Source organism: Artibeus jamaicensis, unplaced genomic scaffold, assembly GCF_021234435.1.
Source record: "Artibeus jamaicensis isolate MK-2021 breed Jamaican fruit bat unplaced genomic scaffold, CSHL_Jam_final contig_1132, whole genome shotgun sequence".
Classification (NCBI taxonomy): Eukaryota; Metazoa; Chordata; class Mammalia; order Chiroptera; family Phyllostomidae; genus Artibeus; species Artibeus jamaicensis.
The window spans coordinates 1,378,439-1,400,066 of NW_026521221.1; the positions used below are offsets into that span (position 1 = coordinate 1,378,439).

General features: G+C 39.9%; 1 protein-coding gene across 3 annotated transcripts in view; it reads left to right on the forward strand.

The window, feature by feature from the left end:
* FMN1 (formin 1) overlaps window positions 1-21,628 on the forward strand; it is a 372,744-nt gene that overhangs the window by 139,198 nt on the left and 211,918 nt on the right. For all 3 annotated transcript variants that reach the window (XM_053665418.1, XM_037133159.2, XM_037133158.2), the window contains one exon: window positions 18,346-18,407. In XM_053665418.1, the coding sequence (XP_053521393.1) occupies window positions 18,346-18,407 (62 nt within the window). The remainder of the gene's footprint in view (window positions 1-18,345; window positions 18,408-21,628) is intronic.

Genomic DNA, 21,628 nt, shown 5'->3' on the forward strand with positions numbered 1-21,628 from the left:
AGCGCCTGAAGCTTTGCTGCCAGACCAAACTGAATGTGTCTATGAAACGAGCCGATATCCTGCCCTGACCAGGTGGCTCAGTTGATTGGAGCGTCATCCCTTTGTACATCAAAAGGTTGCAGGTTAGATCTCTGGTCAGGGAACATACCTAGGTTTTGGGTTCGATCCCTGGTCAGGGAGCATTTGGGATATTTCTCACACTCTTAAGTCAACAAACACTTCTCTGGTGGGGATTTAAAAAAAAGAAAGCAATGAGCTGATTACCTTTACAGGTTGCCCAGGATGACCATTTCTAGAATGATAATCTGGCAGGTGATATTGGGGTTTGGTGGTAGAATGGGATTGCCCCAAAGATCTTGCCATTTTTTTCATCTGCAGTCCCTTCTCTATATTTTCAGCATTTGAACATTATTTCCGATTCTGAAATTTCAGAACTGCAGTGGGGCAAGGAAGAACTCACGTCCTATGTGTAAACTCTTGGCTCAATGCAGAGTCAGCCTTGGTGGCCTCGGCAGCTTGGGCAGAGCAGATCTTGGAGTTAACAAACTCAGGGGCATGTTTTTCACAATCTAGATAAATGCATCACTTTCTAGCCTTGCCAGCCATTGTTGTTTGGGGGTAACACTGATGTATGGCTGTATGTCAGAATCACCTGGACAGCTGTTAAAAATCCCAGTGTCTGGTGTACGTCTCATACCCATAAAATCTGTCTCTGGGCTGGGGTCCATGTATCGTTTTTAAGGCTTCCCAGGTGATTCTAATGTGTAGCCAAGGTTCAGACACACTGAATAAACCTTTATGGATGAAGATTAAATTGGTTGGCTGGTGGAGAAGTTTTGGCTTTCCCAAGTCAGCTGGTTGTATGTCCAGTTTGTCTTTACTGATTTTGACTGTAGTAATACAGTAGCAAGACCAGAGTTGGTCAGCTGATTTTCCAGAAGTGTTTTTACAACCGTTAAGTAGCATCTGTATTTTGTATGTCAATCAGTGTTCACCTCTCTTCATATGCTCTTGGCATGGCATCCCTACCTATGTACCAGACGGAAAGTGGGAGACGTGTACATTTATTGTGTGTTGTTTCGATTTCATTTGGTGCCTTACTGTTCTTTTGGTTCACTTTGAAAACTAGATAATTGACTTCCTCATAACTGTTTCTCTGAGAAATTATCTGAAAAAAAAATCAAGCTACATGGGTGAAAAAAGCTAACGCTCTCATGGTAAAACTAAAACAACACACAGGAGATTTTAAAGGAGACATGTTAAATGGAAATGTCTAGAAGCAGTGTTTCTGGCTTAGAGGTTTTGGATTGACTGATTCTACCTGTGTGCACACAGTCTTCAATTTCTATAAATTCATGGCCTATTTGTATACAGTTCCCGTGAAGAGTGCTTAGAAATCTTAAAGTAGGATTGCCAGATAAAATACAAGATGTCCAGTTAAATGTAAACTTTTGGTAAACAACGAATAATTACTTGTAAGTATATCCCAAATACTGCGAGGCATACTTACACTCATGTTGTTTATCCGAAGTTGACATTAAACTGAGCTCCCTGGAATTTCATGTTCTAAATCTGACAACCCTGTGGAGGCTGGACTGGAAGGCCAGAGAAATGTCCATTTTTTCTGAGCTGGATCTCCTCCCTGGGACCTTGCCTCTCACCATGTTCCTATAGAGAAGCTGCTGAGCTTTTCATCTCCAGCTCTCACTTTGCTGTTTTTTCTACATGTCTAACAGGTTTTTCTCATCTTTGCTATTAGGATCCAGAGATGGCATACTCAAAAATGGCCACACACACAATAAATTCTGAATGATAAAAGCAATGTGAATTAAGACCTTACATTTACACAGCTTTCCACTCCAAACTCTCACTTTGTTGTCTTCCTGTATGTTGAATTGTTTTTAAGAAAAGGCTTGCAAGCAGCCACAAAGGTTAGTTCTTAAACTCTTCATGGTAGAAGTATTGCAAGTTAGGATCTCATCCTTAATAGGCACAAAGCCCAGCAGCAGGTGCGACATGTTTTATTTTGGAGTACTTTTCCACCATGTGGGAGACACCAGTGTCCTGCCTCCCTCAGAAACCTGGGCAGGTAGCCTGGCCTCCTGGGTGCTGGTCTGGCCTGGTTTACTAGAAAATTCCATTCTCATTCAAGTTAAAGTTGGCTGGCTTTCACCTGCCTCTCCAGAGACTGACCTTCACCTCCCTCTCCTGAAGTTCATTTTCTTGGCCTTAAATAAAGGGCTCTGTCAGTGATTGAGCCAAGGTACAATCTAAAGAGCAGGGGACTTCTCCCAAAGTTTTCAGGCCAGTCAGCTAATGCTTATATGTGCTACATGAAGAATGGGTTTTTTTAATAGTATTTTGTATACTCATTCTGTTCGAGGTAGACAATTTGACTATAGAGCTAAACCTAGTGTTATGTATAAAAAAGTCTTTATGTGAAGTTTTGAATACATCATTATTGTTTATAAAAGAGAATTAATCCTGAATAATTTCAAAGTCATGGAAAAATAACAAAGTGAATATACAGTTGTATACCAACCATGTATATTTAAACATTTTGCCATATTTTCTTCAGACTTTTAAAGACAGTGGTGGAGTCTCCCCTTTTTAACACCCTTTAATCCAGTTTCTCTGTGTGTCTCCCCAGAGTGTGTATGGAGGCTGCGCCCTGCAGAACATGGGGGCAGGGGTGCCATTTGCAGTCAACCTGTGTGTCCCCTAGACAACAGGTGTGGGTTTCCTAAACCCTGTACAAAGGGACAGTCGTATCATTGTAAATAATACCAATTCTGTCTCTTCTTTCCAGCTTTTACATTTCACTTCTGCCCTTATCGCATGGTCCCAGACTTCTAGTATAATGTAGAAAAACAGGAGTGATGGTGGGCATTCTTCATCTTTCTTCCTGAGGTTTCACTGTTACATTTGAAGTTTGCTGGCAATTTTTGGTGCATAATTCTGGATCTCATGCTCTTCTATTCTAAATTAGCTAAGAGTTGTTTGAAAGTCAAGAATGAGTGTCGAGCTTTGTCAAGATATTTTTCCTTTATCATTTTGTATCATTTTGAGATACAGTGGTTTTCCTCTTTTAGTATATGATATGATATCACCAATAAAATTTTCAGATGATACATAATTCTTGCATTCTTCGAATAAACCCTGCATAGATGTATGGTTTGTTTATTTAAAAAATTGCTGAGTTAGATTTGCTAATTTTAGTTTTTTCTCTTGTTTTCAATCTCTCCTTTTATTATTTTTTAATTGCATTACAGAAAGACAACATCATCTGTATGCTAATACTACTTCAAAAATTTTGAGGGATTTTCTCTGTATGAATTATCTTTTTTTTTTTCTCAAATCTGTGTGCCTGAAAATGATGCAGGTTGTCAAGTAGTTGGGCTCTGGGCTATACATAATCAACATTGTTAATTGTGTTATTCACTGTTTTCATTTACTTGATCTATCAATTTCTAATAAAGTGGTATTACTTATCTTATTTTATTTGTTAATTTTGTTATATTTTTGTCAGTTTTGCTTTATATACTTTCAGGCTAAAATATGAGTTACATTTAAGTTCATGATTATATCTACTAGGTAAGTTAAGAAACAAAACATTAGAAATACATTTGAAGTTTCCTATTGCCCTCTACCTTCACCTTAGGTGAATTACTTATTAATCCCATATACTTCTTAAAACTTAGGTGTAAAATGCCCAAACAATATATAATATGGTTATGTGTTTTAAATGGCATTCTCCTGTGTATATCTTTCAGCAACTTTTTCAAAGTTACTTGCTAGATGATCTGTGTTGGTAGGTATAGCTCTAATTCATTCGTTTCAATGCATGCATAGTATCACTCACTGAGTGAATATGTCATTCAGTATTTTCCTATGTGTCTTTTTTAAGTTTGTCCCTACTTTTTATGATTCAGAACAATGCTTCCATAAGTGTTGTTATAATCCTTTGTGTTCCTTTGTAAATAAATGCCGAACCAGGGATAAACTTTAGAGTAGAATTTATGGTTTTACTTACGCGCACCTTTAAACTCAATGCATATTATCAAAGTGATCTTTAAAGTGATTGTAACAATGAACACTCCTATGAACAGTGTGCGAATGGAATTTCTTACCAGCAGGCTTTTTCATATTTGCAAATCTGATCACTGTGAAATGGTATCCCACTGTAGTTTGAATTTGCATTATCCTGAGGACCACTGCGGTTGTGCGTCTTTTTATATATTAGCCATTTATAATTTATCTTCCGTGAATCTACTGTCCTTTTACTCATTTTTCTATTGGTTGCTTTTAAAAATTTCTTCCTAGTACTTGTTTGTTCTAGATGCTAATCTTTTGTTGGTCATATGATCACAAATGTCTTCTCCATGTATGTGGTTCAGCATCTCCTACTGACATCTTTTAACATGCAGAATTTGGGTAACGTTAACGTAGTTGGGTTTAATGACTGTTCTTCTTCATGTTTAAAAAATACTTTACTTAACAATAAAATATTAAAATACTTAATAAATCTAATGTTCTTCCAAGGTTTTTTTCTGTTATACTTTTTGCAGATAGATTTTTAATACACTGGAATTGGTTCTTATGTATGGCTTGTAGTATGAATACCTATCTGAAATCTGGGTTTTAAACAACAGTCTGTTTTTTCCCCACAAACTTCATTGCAACCCCAGGCCACACATTCAGTTTCCACATGTGCACGTCTCTTCTTACAGATTTTGGTTTTTCTATTTCATTTCATGGTCCACTTTATTATCCCATGCCAGTGCTAGGTTCTTCATTATGATTATTTTGTACTCTTTTTTCTCCTTCCATGCTACATTGCAATTATTAATCAGGATTTTCTTTTATTCACAGTTTTTTCTTTGACTGTGTGACAGTATATTCAGCTCTGGAGATTTTCATTTCAATGACTGTATTTTACATTTCTGATATTTCTAAATTCACCCACTGTTGTTCTATTTTGCTTTCACAGCATGCTGTTCTTGTCATTATTAGTTGTCATAGTTGTTATTCTATCTTTGTAACAATTCTAAAAATTACTATAATATTTCAGTTTAATATTTGCAATTTGTTTTTTGTGACTTCATGTTTCAGTTATTTTTGTTGTCTATCTTGGCATCTCAGTTCCTTCCTAAGGAGATTTGGATTGGAGGCTCATGGTATGTAGGATGCTTTTAAAAAATAAGTCTTCTCTCCTCCTTTGCACTTGTCTGCTGTGCAGGAGTCTCACCTGGTCCCTGCAAGACCCACAGACCAGGAGTGGTTTTGCAATGTTGTTTCCGGTTCTTAGCCCAAGGTGGTGATAAGGATGTTGCAGATCTAGTGATGGGGACACGGATGGACAGGGTTTGGAGTCCCTGTCTCTATCCTCCTCTTTAAGCCTGCAGGGAGCAGCTGACAGCAACTTCTAGCCTCCCTTTTCCATCTGGGAACCCCTCCTCTTCCCTTTCCCTAAGCAGCAAGCCTAGCCCTGGTTTCCTGCCCCACAGGGGCCCTTCCAGCCCTGTTACTCCGCAGTAACCCAACTCCAGGCAGTGCTGCCTGCGTCTGGAACTGGGGCACAGCAGCAGGTCCAGAGTTTCAGTGCCAAAGCACCACTTGGCTGCTTTGTTCATTTCTGCTTCTCTAAGATATCATTCTATTTTGGTAGTCGCCGATGACTTTAAACTTTCTTGCTTTATATTTTAGGCTCCATTTTGTATGCAGAGTCAGGAGAGAACTAAAAAATGTGAACCTATAACAACTGGAAGTCTATTGGGTCACTTTTAACTTTGGAAACGTGGCTTGTAAATATCTTTTACTTGTTCTAATTTTTCTCATCTAGCTACCACATCCCTACTGGTCCATCCTTCACATCAAATAAAAGTGTTCATTTCATAGCTTTGGTACACCAAGGTCTCTCCTCACCTGCCACCTCCTTCAGGTGTCACTGTGCCACTGGGGAGCAAGGTTTAGTTTTAAATACGAAGTATTGTGTCTGCCACCTAGCGGCACACATTGGGTAGACTAGCTTCTTTTCTGTCATGCTGTGTGCCTCTGTAGGTTTTTCTTGGCTTTAAAAAAGTTTTTTGGTTTGTTTAACGTGTAACAAATTGTTTTCAATTACAGTCTATATTCAATACTATTTTGTATTAGTTTAAGGTGTAATGGTTAGACAATCATGTACTTTACTACGTACATAAACCTACATGTATACTAAAGGGAATACAAGTTTTAGGGAGCTTGCGTTCCTGAGTCCTAGACTCTTTAGTGTCTCTATTTTAACAGAACAGAAAATAAATGTAAGAGAAGAAGCAAAGTGCAAAGACAAGTTATCCGAGCATTGGCAGCTAGAAGTTGATTGAATCACTGTTTTCTCCGTGGTAAGCTGTCTATCAAATGGTGCCTGGCCCTGAATGCTCACCTGGGGAATCCAAGTAAAAGTCAAAGAGACAGAGCCACGAACATACTGCCCTTTGTATATATTTTACACCATCACTGTAGGACAAAGACTCAGTAACTGTTCTGAGGTCTTTTTTTAGTATTAAATGATATAAATATGTTACTTTCCCCCTGATTCATATATTCTCTTCCCCTGGGCCCTGTTTTTTCTGTATTAGAGACTCCATTCCAGTTATTTTAAGCCTCCAAAATGGTATGATCTTCCAAAGTAAACTTGGCTAGAAATTTAGCATCTGTATTCATCAGTTGTTGTTGCAATAATGCTATGTAGCAAACTGTGCTAAAATCTAGTAGCTTTCAATAACAAGCATGTATCTGCATGGGTGTAAGGTCAACTGTGCTTCAGCTGAGCTGGGCTGGGTTCTTCCAAGCTGTGCATGCACTGGGGTTGGCTGTGGCTGTGACTGGGGTTTAGGGCAGGTGTCACTTTCTGGGACTCAGGCTGAGTGAGTAGTGGTGACCTAGGGTATATTCTCCTTGCATGAAACAGCAAGAGTGCAGGAGGCAACCCAAACTGCATGCAGGCAGATTCAAATCCTGACATCATGTGTGTTTCACCATCCATAGCAGAAATTCTACACCCCTGGCCGAAAGTGGGTGTGTAAGTAGATGTTCGTTGAATAGTCTTACATGCCTACATAGAAAATAATTGAATAAATAATAGTCTTGTAAGAAAATAGAGGTTTGATGTGTTTATACTGAAGTGTGAGGGCTGAAAGCTACTGGGATATTTCAGAGAAGTGCTCCCTAAGAAACCTCTCAAGGCTGGAAGTGTGCGCTGCTCATTTTCATACACCCAGCTCTAGTGCCGTGCCTGGCTTACAGGGACACTAAACACGAGTGAAGGTGCTGCCAAGTACAGAGACACATGGGCGGGCTTGGAGAGCTGGGGTTGCCTCCCATCTTTTAATAGCAACAGTTTTCTATTTCTGTCTGAGAACATCCTAAATGTTCTTGCATAAGGAGAGAGATTAAAAGTTATCATTTCTAAATTCATGCAATTTCTCCCAGCTCTTGTCAAATCTTGTACTTTTCTATGTGGAAACTAGTTGTCTCCTTTCCGTATGTACCTAAAACAACATAATAGGTAGGTCCATTGATTATTCCTGTAATTCCTGCCTGGCCTCATCTTTCTTGTAAAGGCAGAATGGCCCCTCTACCTAAAATTTGTCAGATGCCAAGATTGATGTACACAGATGATATGTGCACACGTGTGTACAACAAGTTTTTTACTAACACGATGAGACTTCTAGGGAGTGCAGGGCCTCTCTCCTTGAGAGAGGAGGGGTAGGAGTTTTTTGGTGTGTTTAGTGGGCTGGCTTAAGGGTTCCCACTGTGGGCAGTGGTTCCTGCCAGCCTCAGAGGCTTTTTAATCAGATTGCCTGCCCAGATGTGGGGCAGTGGGGGAGAGGGAGAGGGAGAGGGCAGGCTTAAAAGCGGTCAACAGTGAAACAGCAAAAAATGGAGTTACACTTCTTATCACACTTTTCCCACCCTCTGTGTCACCATTGAAGGCCCACTGATAAAAGGTGTTGTATCGACATTACAGGTGATGGTCCTTGTGGTGGCTGTTGACTTTGATTACACCCCACATTTTTCTCTTGGCTTCACTGACTTTGAACCTTCCTCGACTATTTCTGACAAGTGCGGGACAGCACAGTTACTGTGCACTGCACTGTTCACAGGCATCCGATGAGGAAACAAACCTACAGGAGCTTCTGTGCCTAAGACCAGGCCATAGAGTTTTCTTTCATAAGCTTGTTAAATGAGATCTCAAATTCAATTTTATTCTTTGATATTGAAGCAATTCACTTGTGACTTTGATTTTATGACCAGCACCATTTTCGCTAGTGGCAGAGCAGGTTGGAAAAAGTTTTTGCATTTGTTCACAGACAACTGTGTTTGTTTATTCATCTGTCAGCAATCAGTATGTCTCCCTAAATGTCACTTTTCATGTACCACCTCTGACTTGGGGCATGTAGTTATACATACTGCTATTGGTTTTTAATTTATTCCTTAAATGAATTAAATTTTTCATTTTTTTAATGTTTGTTTAAATAAAATTAGCCTTAAAGCATGTGTCATAATCATTTGGAGGGCTTGTCGAAACATCCTCTGAGTCTGTTACTCTGCCTGGGTCAGGCCGGCCTGAGAATTAGCATTTCTAACCAGGTGAGGTTGCTACCCTAGGGCCTAAACTCCAATCAGAACTATTTTATAACAGTCACAGTCATGAAATCATGGATTTTATGTGCTAGCTTGATTTTTTTTCTAATGAACATCACAATAAATTTTCATGTGTTAAAATAAAGTCCAGCTGTCTGTTACCAAAATACATATGACCTCACTGCTGTGCGTGCAAAACCTTTGGGAATGCTGAGTATTCTCCAAATACAATTCGGAGTAAGGGTCCTTTCCCTCTAAGGCTGAAGATATGTGCTGGGACATGTTTGTAACAATGTAATAACTATAATGACTCTGTAATGATGTAATAACTGTCCCACAATGCCCAGCTCCCCCACCCCCAAATCTCTAGTCAAACATGGCAGCCAGGCCTGGTGGGTGTAGCTCAGTGGATTGAGCGCGGGCCTGCGAACCAGACAATCGCGGTTCGATTCCCAGTCAGGGCACACGCCAGGGTTGCAGGCAGGTTCCCTGCAGGCCAGTTGCCAGCAGGGGACGCACGAAAGGCAACTATACATTGATGTTTCTCTCCCTCTCTCCCTCCCTTCCCCTCTAAAGATAAATAAATAAAATCTTTAAAAAAAAACAAAAAACATGGCAGCCAGAATGAGCTTTTTCAAACACAAGAACAAATATGTGGTGCCTCTGCTCAAGATTCTCTGATAGCTCCCCATTTCACTCTCAGTAAAAGGCCAACATCAAACAATTTATGGCAGTGGGTAGAGCCAACGAGAAGCATAAACAGTGTAGATGAGTGTCATTCATTTGGGAGACCAGAAATTTTCTAATTTTCCAATTTTCCTACTGTGTGCATAGTCCAGTGTTGCTAGTTATATATTCATGCAGTAGGGAAGGGTTTGTATTCATTTTTTAACTATTTTATTTATTTATCTTTAGAGGGGAAAGGAAGGAGAGAGGGAAAGGAATATCAATGTGTGGTTGCCTCTTGTGCGTCCCCAGCTGGCAAGTGGCCTGCAACCCAAGCATGTGCCTCGACTGGGAATCAAACCATGATTCTTTGGTTTGAGGGCCTGCGCTCAGTCTACTAAGCTACACCAGCCAGGGCTGGGAAGGGTTTGTATTTATGTCCAATAGTTTAAATGAAAACCAGATTTAACCATCAGCTGGTAACTGTGGGCCTGAAAGTGCCCACAGAGAATATGGAAGAATTATAATCTCAGAATTGATGGGATCGGTCATTATAACTCACTCTGTTCATGTTGATGCCAGGTTTATTAAACCTCTTTGTGTTTAAAAATATTCCACGTCCCCTTTAATGAGTTATAGAAAAGATTTACCAAGTTCATAAGTATTCTAGTGACTAGACAAAGCCAGCAACCTTTAAATCCCTAGGGATTTTGGGTTACACGTAATGCTTACCCAACCACATGAACAACAGTAACAAACAAACAAAATAAGCAAACGAACTCTGCATAGTCAATAGCACAGGTTCTTGGAACTTGAATGACATCCTTCGTACTTAGTAGCATGTGGTTTGGGGAAAATAATTGAACCTGTGCACCTCAGTTTTTTCATCTGTAAATGGGCCATGAGATGATGGGATCTACTTTGTGAGTGTGACGTGAGGCTGGCCCAAGTTAATCTGGGTGGAGCATTTAGGACAGTCCCTAAGAAATAGCCCTCATCAATACTTATGCCTGTGTGTGATTCAGAGAAACTCGTCAGTCAGTGAGAACTGCAGTGGTGGTCACTACATGCTCCCACATTACCAGATTGGAAGGCAAAATTGTACTTGGCAAAAAGGCTGTTTTGTTATGAAATGACCAAAAAAGGAAGGTTTGTGCACCAAAGTGGTTGGGCCCTTCTAATTAAACTAAGTACATGACTAGAAGGAACTTTATTTTTATGAAGAGAAGTTCTTTTTTTATGTTTTATTAATTATGCCATTACAGTTGTCCCATTTCCCCCTTTCATTCCCCTCCACCCTGCACACCCCCTCCCATCATTCCCCCCCTTTAGTTTATGTCCATGTGCCTCAAGTTCTTTAGATTCTATATTTCCCCTACTGTTCTTGCCCTCCCCCCTATCTATTTTCTATCTACCATCTATGCTACTTATTTTCTGTACCTTCTCCCCCCCTTCTCCTTCTCCCACTCCCCTGTTGCTAACCCTCCATGTGATCTTCATTTCTATGGTTTGCTCCTGATCTAGCTGTCCTCTTAGTTTGCTTTTGTTTTAGGTGTGGCTGTTAATAACTGTGAGTTTGCTGTTCTTTCACTGTTCATATTTTTTTATCTTCTTTTTCTTAGGTAAATCCCTTTAACATTTCATATAATAAGGGCTTGGTGATGATAAACTCCTTAAACTTGACCTTATCTGAGAAGCACTTTATCTGCCCTTCCATTCTAAATGAAAGCTTTGCTGGATAGAGCAATCTTGGTTGTAGGTTTTTGGATTTCATGACTTGGAATATTTCTCTCCAGCCCCTTCTTGCCTGTAAGGTGTCTTTTGAGAAATCCGCTGACAGTCTGATGGGAACTCCTTTGTAGGTGACTGTCCCCTTATCTCTTGCTGCTTCTAGGATTCTCTCCTTCATTTTAATTTTGGCTAATATAATTATGATGTGCCTTGGTGTGTTCCTTCTTGGGTCCACCTTCTTTGGGACTCTCTGAGCTTCCTGGACTTCCTGGAAGTCTATTTCCTTTGCCAGCTTGGGGAAGTTCTCCTTTATTATTTGTTCAAATAAGTTTTCCTCTTGTGGCTGTTCCTCTTCTCCTTCTGGTACCCCTATAATTCAGATGTTGGAATGTTTAAAGATATTCTGGAGGTTCCTAAATCTCTCCTCATTTTTTTGAATTCTTGTTTCTTCATTCTTTTCTGTTTGGTCATTTTTTTCTTCCTTCTGGTCCACTCCCTTGATCTGAGTCCCAGTTTCCTTCCCATCACTATTGTTTCCCTTTTCATTTTGCTTCATTTCACTTAGTGTAGCCTTCATTTTTTCATCTAATTTGTGACTAAAATCAACCAGTTCTGTGAGCATCCTGATCACCAGTGTTTTGAACTGTGCATCCGATAGGTTGGCTATCTTTTGGTTGCTTAGAAGTATTGGCTCTGGGGCTTTGAGCTGTTCTTCTTCTTGAGCCATGATGTTTTGGTCTGTTTGCACCTGTTACGTATGAGTGGCAGAGCCTCGGTGTTCACCAGGGCAGGGCAACACAGGCGCTGGGTTGAGACACTGTATGTGGGGGTGGGGTTCAAGAAGGGCAGTAGCGGTTTTTTCTGCTCTCTCTTGGATTTCGGTCCCCTCTGCTGCTTCCCACAAGCAAATTGGGCCCTTCTGGTGCTAGTTCAAAGGTATGTGGGCTTTTGCACCCTCAAGGACCCTGTGGGTCTCTCCAACAAACTCTCTGTGAGCCTGGGAGCCTCTCCCAGCACCTCAACTCCTGAAAGTTTTTCTAATTGGTGCTTTTATGCTTTATATCCCGGTGCTGGGGGGCCCGGTTTATGCTGTCTATCTCACTGCTTGCTTCTTTGCCTGGTTTATCTGAGTGTGAATGTGTGACCACGGTCAGCCAGCAGCCTTGCACCCTCACTGGGTCTGCCTGTTGCAACCCACGCCTGGGGTCCACCAACCGCTGCCTGTGCACCTGGGTCGGTCCGGCCACTTTTTCCTGTGTGACCCTGCTCGGCTAGCTGTTGACTCCGCACCTCTTATTGGTCTGGCTGAATGGTTTGTTGTTGTCAGATTTCTGTACAGTTCAATTTTCTGTCTGTTTTGGTTGCATTTTTGTTACTAAATCTTTGTTGTCTTTAAACTTTGTTGTGCAAGGAGACACAGTGTTTCCACCTACGCCTCCATCTTGGCCAGAAGTCCTAAAGAGAAGCTCTTATGTATTTTCCCCAAAAATGTTGAATTCTGCTAGTCAGGATCCTTTTTCCTTTTCTGTCCTTAATATATTGTATTATTTTCCTAAAAGACATTCTTCACACTTTTTTTTGTGGGCTAGATTATTTGAATTCATGTGTTCATTTCCATTGGGGGATAATCTGGCTTCAAAGAAGTCTGCCCTTTTCAAGCCTCAACATTCAAAATCTTGATTCCTCCTTTTCACACATTTGTAGAGTCCCAGAGCTACTGAATACCACTGTCAAGTTTTGTTTCGACCAAACAAAAACATACACAAATATAAATTCAAGGTGGACAAAAGACTTAAATATAAGCTGTGACACCATAAAAGTTCTAGAGGAAAACATTGGCAGGAAGATCTCAGATATTCCACACAGCAACATCTTCACTGATATGTCCCCTAGAGCAAGGAACATAAAGGAAAGAGTAAACAAATGGAATGTCATAAAATTAAAAAGCTTCTGCATGGCTAAAGAAAACAGCATTAAAATGAAAAGAGAAAACATATTTGCCAATGACACCTCAGACAAGGGTTTGATCTCCAAAATACATAAAGAACTCACATGACTCCACTGCAGGAAGACAAAACAACCCAATTAAAAAATGGGCAAAAGACTTGAACAAACATCCTTAGTTTTGAATTGAGACTTCTCTCACAATCCTCACCCCCAAGAGACTGGGAGGATTTATTTGCTTTGATCTACTCCAAGGCATTTGCAAACCCCCCAAAAATGTGGGGGAGGAGACTGCCACTAGAAGACACATTTAAAAACCACTAACACAACTTTGACTTATTATTTTGTAATCTTTATATTCCTCCAGCATTTTCTTGTGAACCCTCAAAGTGAGCATTCCTCAAGTGAGGGCATTAACTTCCTGCTTCTGTACGCTGCCCAGGTGTTCTATTTCGCCGTCCCTGTCAGGAATGGGGTTGTGTTCTCTTGCCAGCTGTCACAGTGGGACTGCTGGTGAAACTATTGGTTTAAGGAGGAGATGAATCAATATTTCCTGGGTGTTCTAGTTGCAACGATCTCCTTTGTCACTCTGTCAATTAGTCATAGCTGTATCTGTCACACCCTTACAGGTACAGTTTACACAGAGTGAATCATTTCAAAGTTTATTCTGTGTAATTTCTATTTAGAATGTAGGTGTTATTCCCAAGGGACATCAGTTTTGCAAAAAGGTTGGTTTAGCTAATCCTTTGTCTACTTCGTAGAGGTTGAAAATTGATTAAGGTTTAGCTATTGATCTAGGAGTCAGTATTCATAGGACCCACATTTACTAAATTGTCCTATTTTATTAATCTAGAGACTCTCTTGTACCTATATAATATTCGGTACAATATTATAATATTACCTATGTAATATTCTTCATTTGATATATAGCAAAAGCAATTAACTAGAGCAGTCTTTTTCCTTATGTTACAGTGTTAGGTATACATGAAGAAAGTGGCATAGAACGTAGAGGATGGCGAATAACTTTTCATTGAACGCCTATGTGGTGCTGCCCTGCTCAGTCATAACCCAAGTCCATTTCTCTTCTCCTGGGTACCACTGTTCTTGACTTTTGTTAACATTATTTGCTTTTCTTTTATAGTTTTTTTTTCATTTATGTGAACCTAGGATTAGGATGGTTAGAAAGGGAGTATTAGTGTTTTCCACTTTATTAGAAAATGCCAACCATTTTCTATAGTGATGATACCAATTTGCACTCCTACCACTTGTGTGTGAGTTTCCATCATTCCACATCTTCACCAACACTCAGTTTTGCTGGACTTTAAATATTTCTAATTGCTAACAAGAATGAGAACCTTTTAATTTATTTCTCTGTTATTTGTATGTCTTTGTTTTAGAGCACTTAATTGATTTTTATTGAAGTTTAAAAATTATGCTATATTATCTTATAAAACATGTTTATTTATTAAAGATTTTATTTATTTATCTTTAGAGGGGAAAGGAAGGAGAGAGGGAGAGAAACATCAACGTGTGGTTGCCTCTCATGTGTCCCCTGCTGGAAACTGGCCTGCAACCCAGGCATGTGCCCTGACTGGGAATCGAAGCATGATTCCTTGGTTCGCAGCCCTGCACTCAATCCACTGAGCTACACCAGCCAGGGAAAAACATGTTTTTTAAATAATTTAGCTTTCATCAACTTAGAATGGATTATTATATGGTATAGAGCTACAGTTCAGATTTATGTTTCTCTACTTTTCCAACCTATCATTAAGAAAACACTATTCTTACTACAAACAAATGTCTCCCATGCTACTTCAGCCACATATCAATTGACCATAAATTCAGGTATATTTCTGGACTCTCTAGTCTTTCAGACTGTTTGTCACCCCTGTGTCAGTATCACAGCACTCTAATTGTGTGTGATAAAAATAATTATTAGTAGGTGGTCTTGCTTTTTTATTAATTTTTTTTCAAGAATTAGCCAAGATTAAAATGAAGGAGAGAATCCTAGAAGCAGCAAGAGCTAAGGAGGCAGTCACCTACAAAGGAGTGCCCATCAGACTGTCAGTGGATTTCTCAAAAGAGACCTTACAGGCAAGAAGGGGCTGGAAAGAGGTATTCCAACTCATGAAATGCAAAGACCTACATCCAAGATTGATCTATCCAGCAAAGCTCTCATTTAGAATGGAAGGGCAGATAAAGTGCTTCTCAGATAAGGTCAAATTCAAGAAGTTCATTATCACCAAGCCCTTATTATATGAAATGTTAAAGGGATTTACCTAAGAAAAAGAAGATAAAAAATATGAACAGTGAAAGGACAGCAAACTCACAGTTATTAAAAACCACATCTAAAACAAAAGCAAACTAAGAGGACAGCTAGATCAGGAGTGGAAACATAGAAATGAAGATCACATGGAGGGTTAGCCACAGGGGAGTGGGAGAAGAAGAAGGGGGGGGAAAGGTACAGAAAATAAGTAGCATAGATGGTAGGTAGAAAATAGATATGGGGGACAGCAAGAATAGTAGGGGAAATACAGAATCTAAAGATCTTGAGACATGTGGTCATAAACTGAAGGGGGGAAGGGTGGGGGAGGGATGTGCAGGGTGGAGGGGAATGAAGGGGGGAAATAGAACAACTGTAATGGCATAAACAATAAAATATGTTTAAAAAAAAGAATTTCTTGGCTCATTGTTTTTCTGTACCTCTATGCTTCAATATATATGGAGATTGAGCTCCTTAATATCAAACCAAACAAAAACTCTTGGAAATGTTGAATGGGATTGCCTTAGATCTGTATGTCAGTTTGAGAAACTTAACATCTCTAGAGTATTGAGTTTTACCAAAAATGGCTGGCTCACTATCTGTCTACAGTTGTCTTTGTAATATATTCCAGTACAACATTTCCGGCTTCTCATGAGATCTTACATATTTCTGTTAAGGTTCTTTCTAAGTACTAGATACAGTTAGGAGTACTATAAAAGTTATCTTAAATTTTCTTTTTTATACCCTACCTGATATCAAGATTTTTGTATACTTATTTTTATCAAGCAACCATACTAAATTCACATATTAATTCTCATATTTTATCTGTAAAATCATGGATTTTTCTAAATATACAATCACAGTGAATAATAGCTTTATTTTCCCTTTTTTATATATGTGTGTGTGATCCTTGCACAAATGTGTTTCTTTCCTTTTGTTCTTGTCTGACATCTGCTGATGCCCTTAGGAAAACGATGACTATACGTGATAGGAACACATATTCTTATGTTATGCTGATCTCCCGGGGAAAACATTTCAAAGTGTGATGATGTTTGATGCAGGTTTTTAAAAAATTAACATAGTATAGGCTTAATCTTTTTTTCTTTTTGATGTCCAATTTTATAATTTTTAACCTATATATACATTCATGTAACCACCAGCACAATGAGGATGGAAAAATGGTTACATCACCCTAAAAGTCCATTTGTGGCAACCCTTTGTAGTCAAACTTTTCCTCATCTCTAACCTCTAGCCACTACGTCTCTAATCTGTTTCATCCCCATGGGTTTTTTCATCTTTTCCAGGATGATATAAGTTGAGTTAAATAATAGTTAGCCTTTTGAGACTGACTTCCTTCACTCGCGTAATGCCTTTGATATTCATTCACTTCTTATTATTGCTGGGTAGTATTCCATTCTATGGCTATACCACAGTTTATTTATACATTCACTCATTGAATTACATATTTTTCTAGCTCTGCAAGTTACTGACCTTTGCATCAATTCCTTCATCTTTAATGAGGAAAATCTACCTACAGCATAGTATTTCTGTAGGGATGAAATGAGTTCATACATGTGAAGTGCTCAGAGAACACCTGGTGCATAGTAAGTGCTCAGTAAATACAGCCCATTGTTATTGTCTCCAATAGTAGTAAGGATTCTGGGGTAGAAAAGAACTTGACCAATTCAAGGGATAGCAAGAAAGCCAGTGTGCCTGGAACATGATGAGCAAGGGGAAGACGGGGAGAGGTGTGAAGGAGCCAGGTCATGAAGGGTCTCATGGGTTGCCGGAGGGAGTTTTGATTTCACTCTAAGTGCAGCAGAAAGCCAGAGATGGGTCATGGCCTGTTCATGCCTTCCAAAGATCTTTCCAGCTGGTTGAGGAGAATGGGTTTTGCTGGTGGAAGAGTGAAAGCAGGTGACCTTTTCAGCTCCACGGAAAAGGTGGTGGTGGCTTGGACCATCGTGGTGACTGTGGAATGGGAAGAAGCGGTTTGGCTCAGGGTATGGTTTGGAGGTAGAAACCTCAGAAATTGCTGATGGATTCATAGCTCCGTGGACCACATTCCCCATGAGAGCAGTAGTATGACTAGTCATAATTGTCAACAGCAGCCCTTCTCCCCAGTCACGGCCTTACCAAAGATTTCCCCTGTCCACTTTTGAATTGAAGCCTAGCCTTTCATGACTGACTTCTGAAATTCACTTGAAGAAATAGCCTGTCTTTTCATACATTTTAAAATGACATCCAGCTGACATTTATCTTATTCATACTCACAACCTAAACACATTTGTAAAAGCTGGCTTATCCCACAAGAACATTTTCTCACAGCATTTTGCTCCGCGCGTCTCTGCAGCCCGTGCAGTTCTGTGACCCCACATCCGTAGCCGTATTGCTGGAAATAAAGTTGTCATAGCTGCTTCATGCTCAGCCAGGGAGTGGCCGTTTCAGCAGTTGGCCGGAGTCCCTGTGTACACTTGGGACTTATTGTTGGCATAAACATTATTAGACACAGGCTAAATTGGGCCAGAAATTTATTTTTGTCCTCCTTTCAACTTCAGCTCGCACTACATTCTCTCACCCCAATGACAAATGGTCTTGACTTTCTGAAGTGTTCTAAAGATTAAAATCAGCCCTGGCTCTTGCTTAACCTTGCATTCAAATGGAGATTTATTTGGGGGTGGAGAGAATTAAAAATAAAATTCTCTGATTTCATAAAGAAAGTTTTCTTTTATTTCTTATGTGTCTGTTCTTAACACATCTGTATCTGTTTTCTGTGGGGCATTCAACTTCCAACTCCTCCTTGAAGCAAACCCTGACCCCGTCTTTATCTGGAACACTTATTGTGCTTTTATTTTTTAACCCTGTCCTATGTACCTAATTTGAGGCTTATTATAATTCAGGGTTTGCTAAATGGAAAGAGATTTCCCTTCTATGCTGAGCTACTTGTCCTATGTTGTCTCAATGTTCAGCATCTCTTGTCAAGCCCATGTCAAATTGTGGCTTTTACGTACTCAGCTTCCTTGCACAAGCACCTCTGGAATCTCGAAGATGCCCACTTTGAATTTTGTCTATAATTTTGTGCTTCTTTGTAATTGGCTTCTTTTGTGCTCTTACAGAATACCAGGCTGCTATTTTACACTTGAAGAGAGAACACAAAGAAGAAATTGAAAACCTACAGGTACATGTCCTTGATTCTGTTGAACTGGTTGTGTGAGGCTGACTCTTGGTTTACTCACGTGCCGAAGTAAATATTGCCCTTTTGAAGGCGTATTTGCTCAGACAGCACCTGCAGCTGGCACCTGCCCATGAGCTCCAAGGCCACCCTGGGGAGGAAAGCCTTGTACTTTGTTTTTAATAGAATTCAGTTTCTATTTTTAAAAAATACCACAAATGCATTAGAATGGGCAAATGATTGATCTGAAAAAAAATGATGGTTTTATTCGTGAAGCAGGAAAGATGATAGAGTACCTAGACTTTTGCTGTTTATCAGAAGTATTTAAATCTATGCTCAGTGTAAAGTTATTTGGTTTGGCTTACTTCCATTCATCCATTTGTATTTGCCTGTCAGCACAGGCTGCCGTAAGATGTCATGCAGGTTAAGGCGCTTAAGGAAGTGACCCGAGGAGGAGGAAGGTGGTGTGGAGATCCATCTGTTCCGTATCCTCAGGGGGTGCCTGGAAATTGCTGGCTTGGTCCCCTTTGGTGAAGCCCAGAGAGCCTGAGGCATCATTTCCTTTATCCCATCATCTATTTGTCAACCCCTTAGTTCTGCCTGGAACAGGAAGTTTCAGAGTCTTAATTCCCAATAAGAAAATATTGAATCAGTCACCGATTCTAGTTTATTGGTAGCTGGCTTGACCCCATCCCTCAGGAGAGGTATAAATTAAAAATAAAACTCGGTGTTTAGTTTTAACTGGTTACTTGCTGATTTAATAAAATAGTGGATCAAATATTTGTCTTTTGAATAAGTGATAATGCGCTTTTAAAACAGCTGGGACCACATGTTAGATTATACATGAAGCCATTGAAAATAGAAAAAGATCATTAAGTAAGTCGTATGGTGTATGAATTCAAGCCACCCCCACCCAGCAGGGGTTAAGTGGGGAGTGAGTCTGTTACACAAAGAAACAAAAAAGTGGAAAAGTACCTCTGTCTCCTGGGGAAAAAGGGAGGTGGAGGCCCTTATCTTTTTTGTTGCAAAATGCTCTACAGAGACCTCTCTTTCTTTATCTTTGTTCTGTGCAAAAGATTCTCGGCTGTCTCAGAGGAAATGAACTGGGGATTAATTTAAGAAGCAGATTGCTAACAAGGTTGGGTACAGAGTGATTCTGTGAGCAGAAAGTTTATGTAACAGCTTCGTTTTAAAGAGTTAACACTAGCTTTCCCAAAGAAGATCAGCCCTGTTGAGGACTTTGAGCACTCAATAATATTCATAGTAACTGAAGGTACTTAACAACTTTCCAGTTCTTACTCTGTGCTGGGTATTGTTTTAGACAACTACGTACATTATTTTGTGTCATCTCATAAAAGTCCTATGACCTTTCACCCCAAACTAAGGAAACTTTAGTTTGAGAGAGATGCAAGGTTGAAGAAGGGAAAGAAAAGAGTAGATGGAAAGGAAGAAAGTATATTGGGATCATGATCTCTACCTACAATAAAATCAGACCAGGGTACCAGTGACAATAGTAAAGGTTAAAAAATTGTTCTCATTATATCTTCAGTGCTCTTTAAGTTCTGGAAGAACTATCTGTTCTTCAAATGCTTTTCTCATTAAACTATAAAAAATATTTTTGCCCAGTATTTGTGATTAATACCTAATTGCTGAAACCAATTGCCACAGCACTCCTGCCATCAGGGCAGGGCAGGGTACCAATCTATACACACTTAGCTGTAGTTCAGAACCATGTCAGCAGCCACAGGCAGACCCCAGCAGGAAACCTGGCAACTCATTCTAGAGGGTTTTCTGGCAATGGTGGGCTTATTTTCCTGTGCGACTTCAACCTGTAGGGGTGGAGTGGCCGGTCTCCACTTCATCGGGTACACTTGTTCTCTAGTTTGCCACTGTCCCCACTCTGGGCCATTTCACCTGCCTGGCTCCTTTATGCTTTCATTAACCCCTGTTCTCTGGGAGGCATAGAAAAGAAAGTAACTAGATTGGCAGGAGTACCAATCAGTCAGAACAGCAGCTCCCCATAAAACAGACGATAACCTAGCCTGGCTGTGCTGTGGGCACTCACTGAATATCATCTCTACTTGCTTCACTTTACAAAGTAACAAAGTTGCAACTATTGCCACGGGAACAGTGGAAGATGATGGGTGGGGGCACTACTGTTTCAGTGTTTGTTTCTTTGTATGTAATTTCCGTTCCTAGCCTTCTACTGCCTTCAACTGCCTGTTAGATTTTCTTTCTCCATTTACAGGTCATGGACAAGTCAGATGTGTTTCAGGGCTTCTTCAACATGCCTTTCTAGAATCAGAAAGATTGCGTGATTAAAGCATACAGGAAAAGTAATTACTTCTGTCACCACATATGAGAATTGATATGTATCACGCGTAGCTTTTTTTGGAATATTTTCATAGAGTTTAAAATGTGACATGATTCAATAAACAGAGAGCCCAAACTCACAGAACCTTCAGTGTTCAGTTCCCTGACCTGCAAATGGGATCCTTACCCCCTGAAATAACTTGGTTGGAGGCTGATGTTTTTAGGCTGGAGTCCCCAGGCTTGTGAGTGGGGGAGTCTGGAGCATTTAATGCCATGCTGGTCCTTTGTCAAGTGCTGTTCCCTAGAAAGGGCACAGGGCCAGCTTTTCAAAATGTGTAGGAATGGATGTACAGATTCCCCTTTATAGTTCAAAACCAAAGATTTATCGATGACTGGACTCAATTTCCAACACCTTATGTTTGTGTACATTCTACACAAAGTCAAAGCACTTGGCTGAGTTTTCTAGTTGAATCTCCACTAGGAGCTTGGTGGCAGGTCAAACGCTGTCCGCGGCTTCCCTGTTTCGTGCCATTTATAGTATAACCACAGCAAAATTCTTTTGTCCAAGCGTGCATTTTATTTAGCAAACTGTGCCTTGAGGGTTTATGATCACTTCATGATACTTAGCATCATCTGGTTCATTTTGCACTTTTACATGTTACTGACTTTATTTTTGAAAACGTAATGTCTTACCTTTACAGGTTTTCAGTTATTTGAGAAATTTTTCCCTGAGGTAGCCATTACTATGAGTTCATGACCACCAGATAGGAACTCAGTTCAGACTTGCCCCTCTAAAGCATGCAATGAAACCAATTCTCCCACAGTACCAACAGTTGTTTCGGGGAGCTTGCTTAGGAGTGAGATTTGAAAATTAGCATCACAGCTGTTGTGCACAATGTGTGACTGTAAAGCTG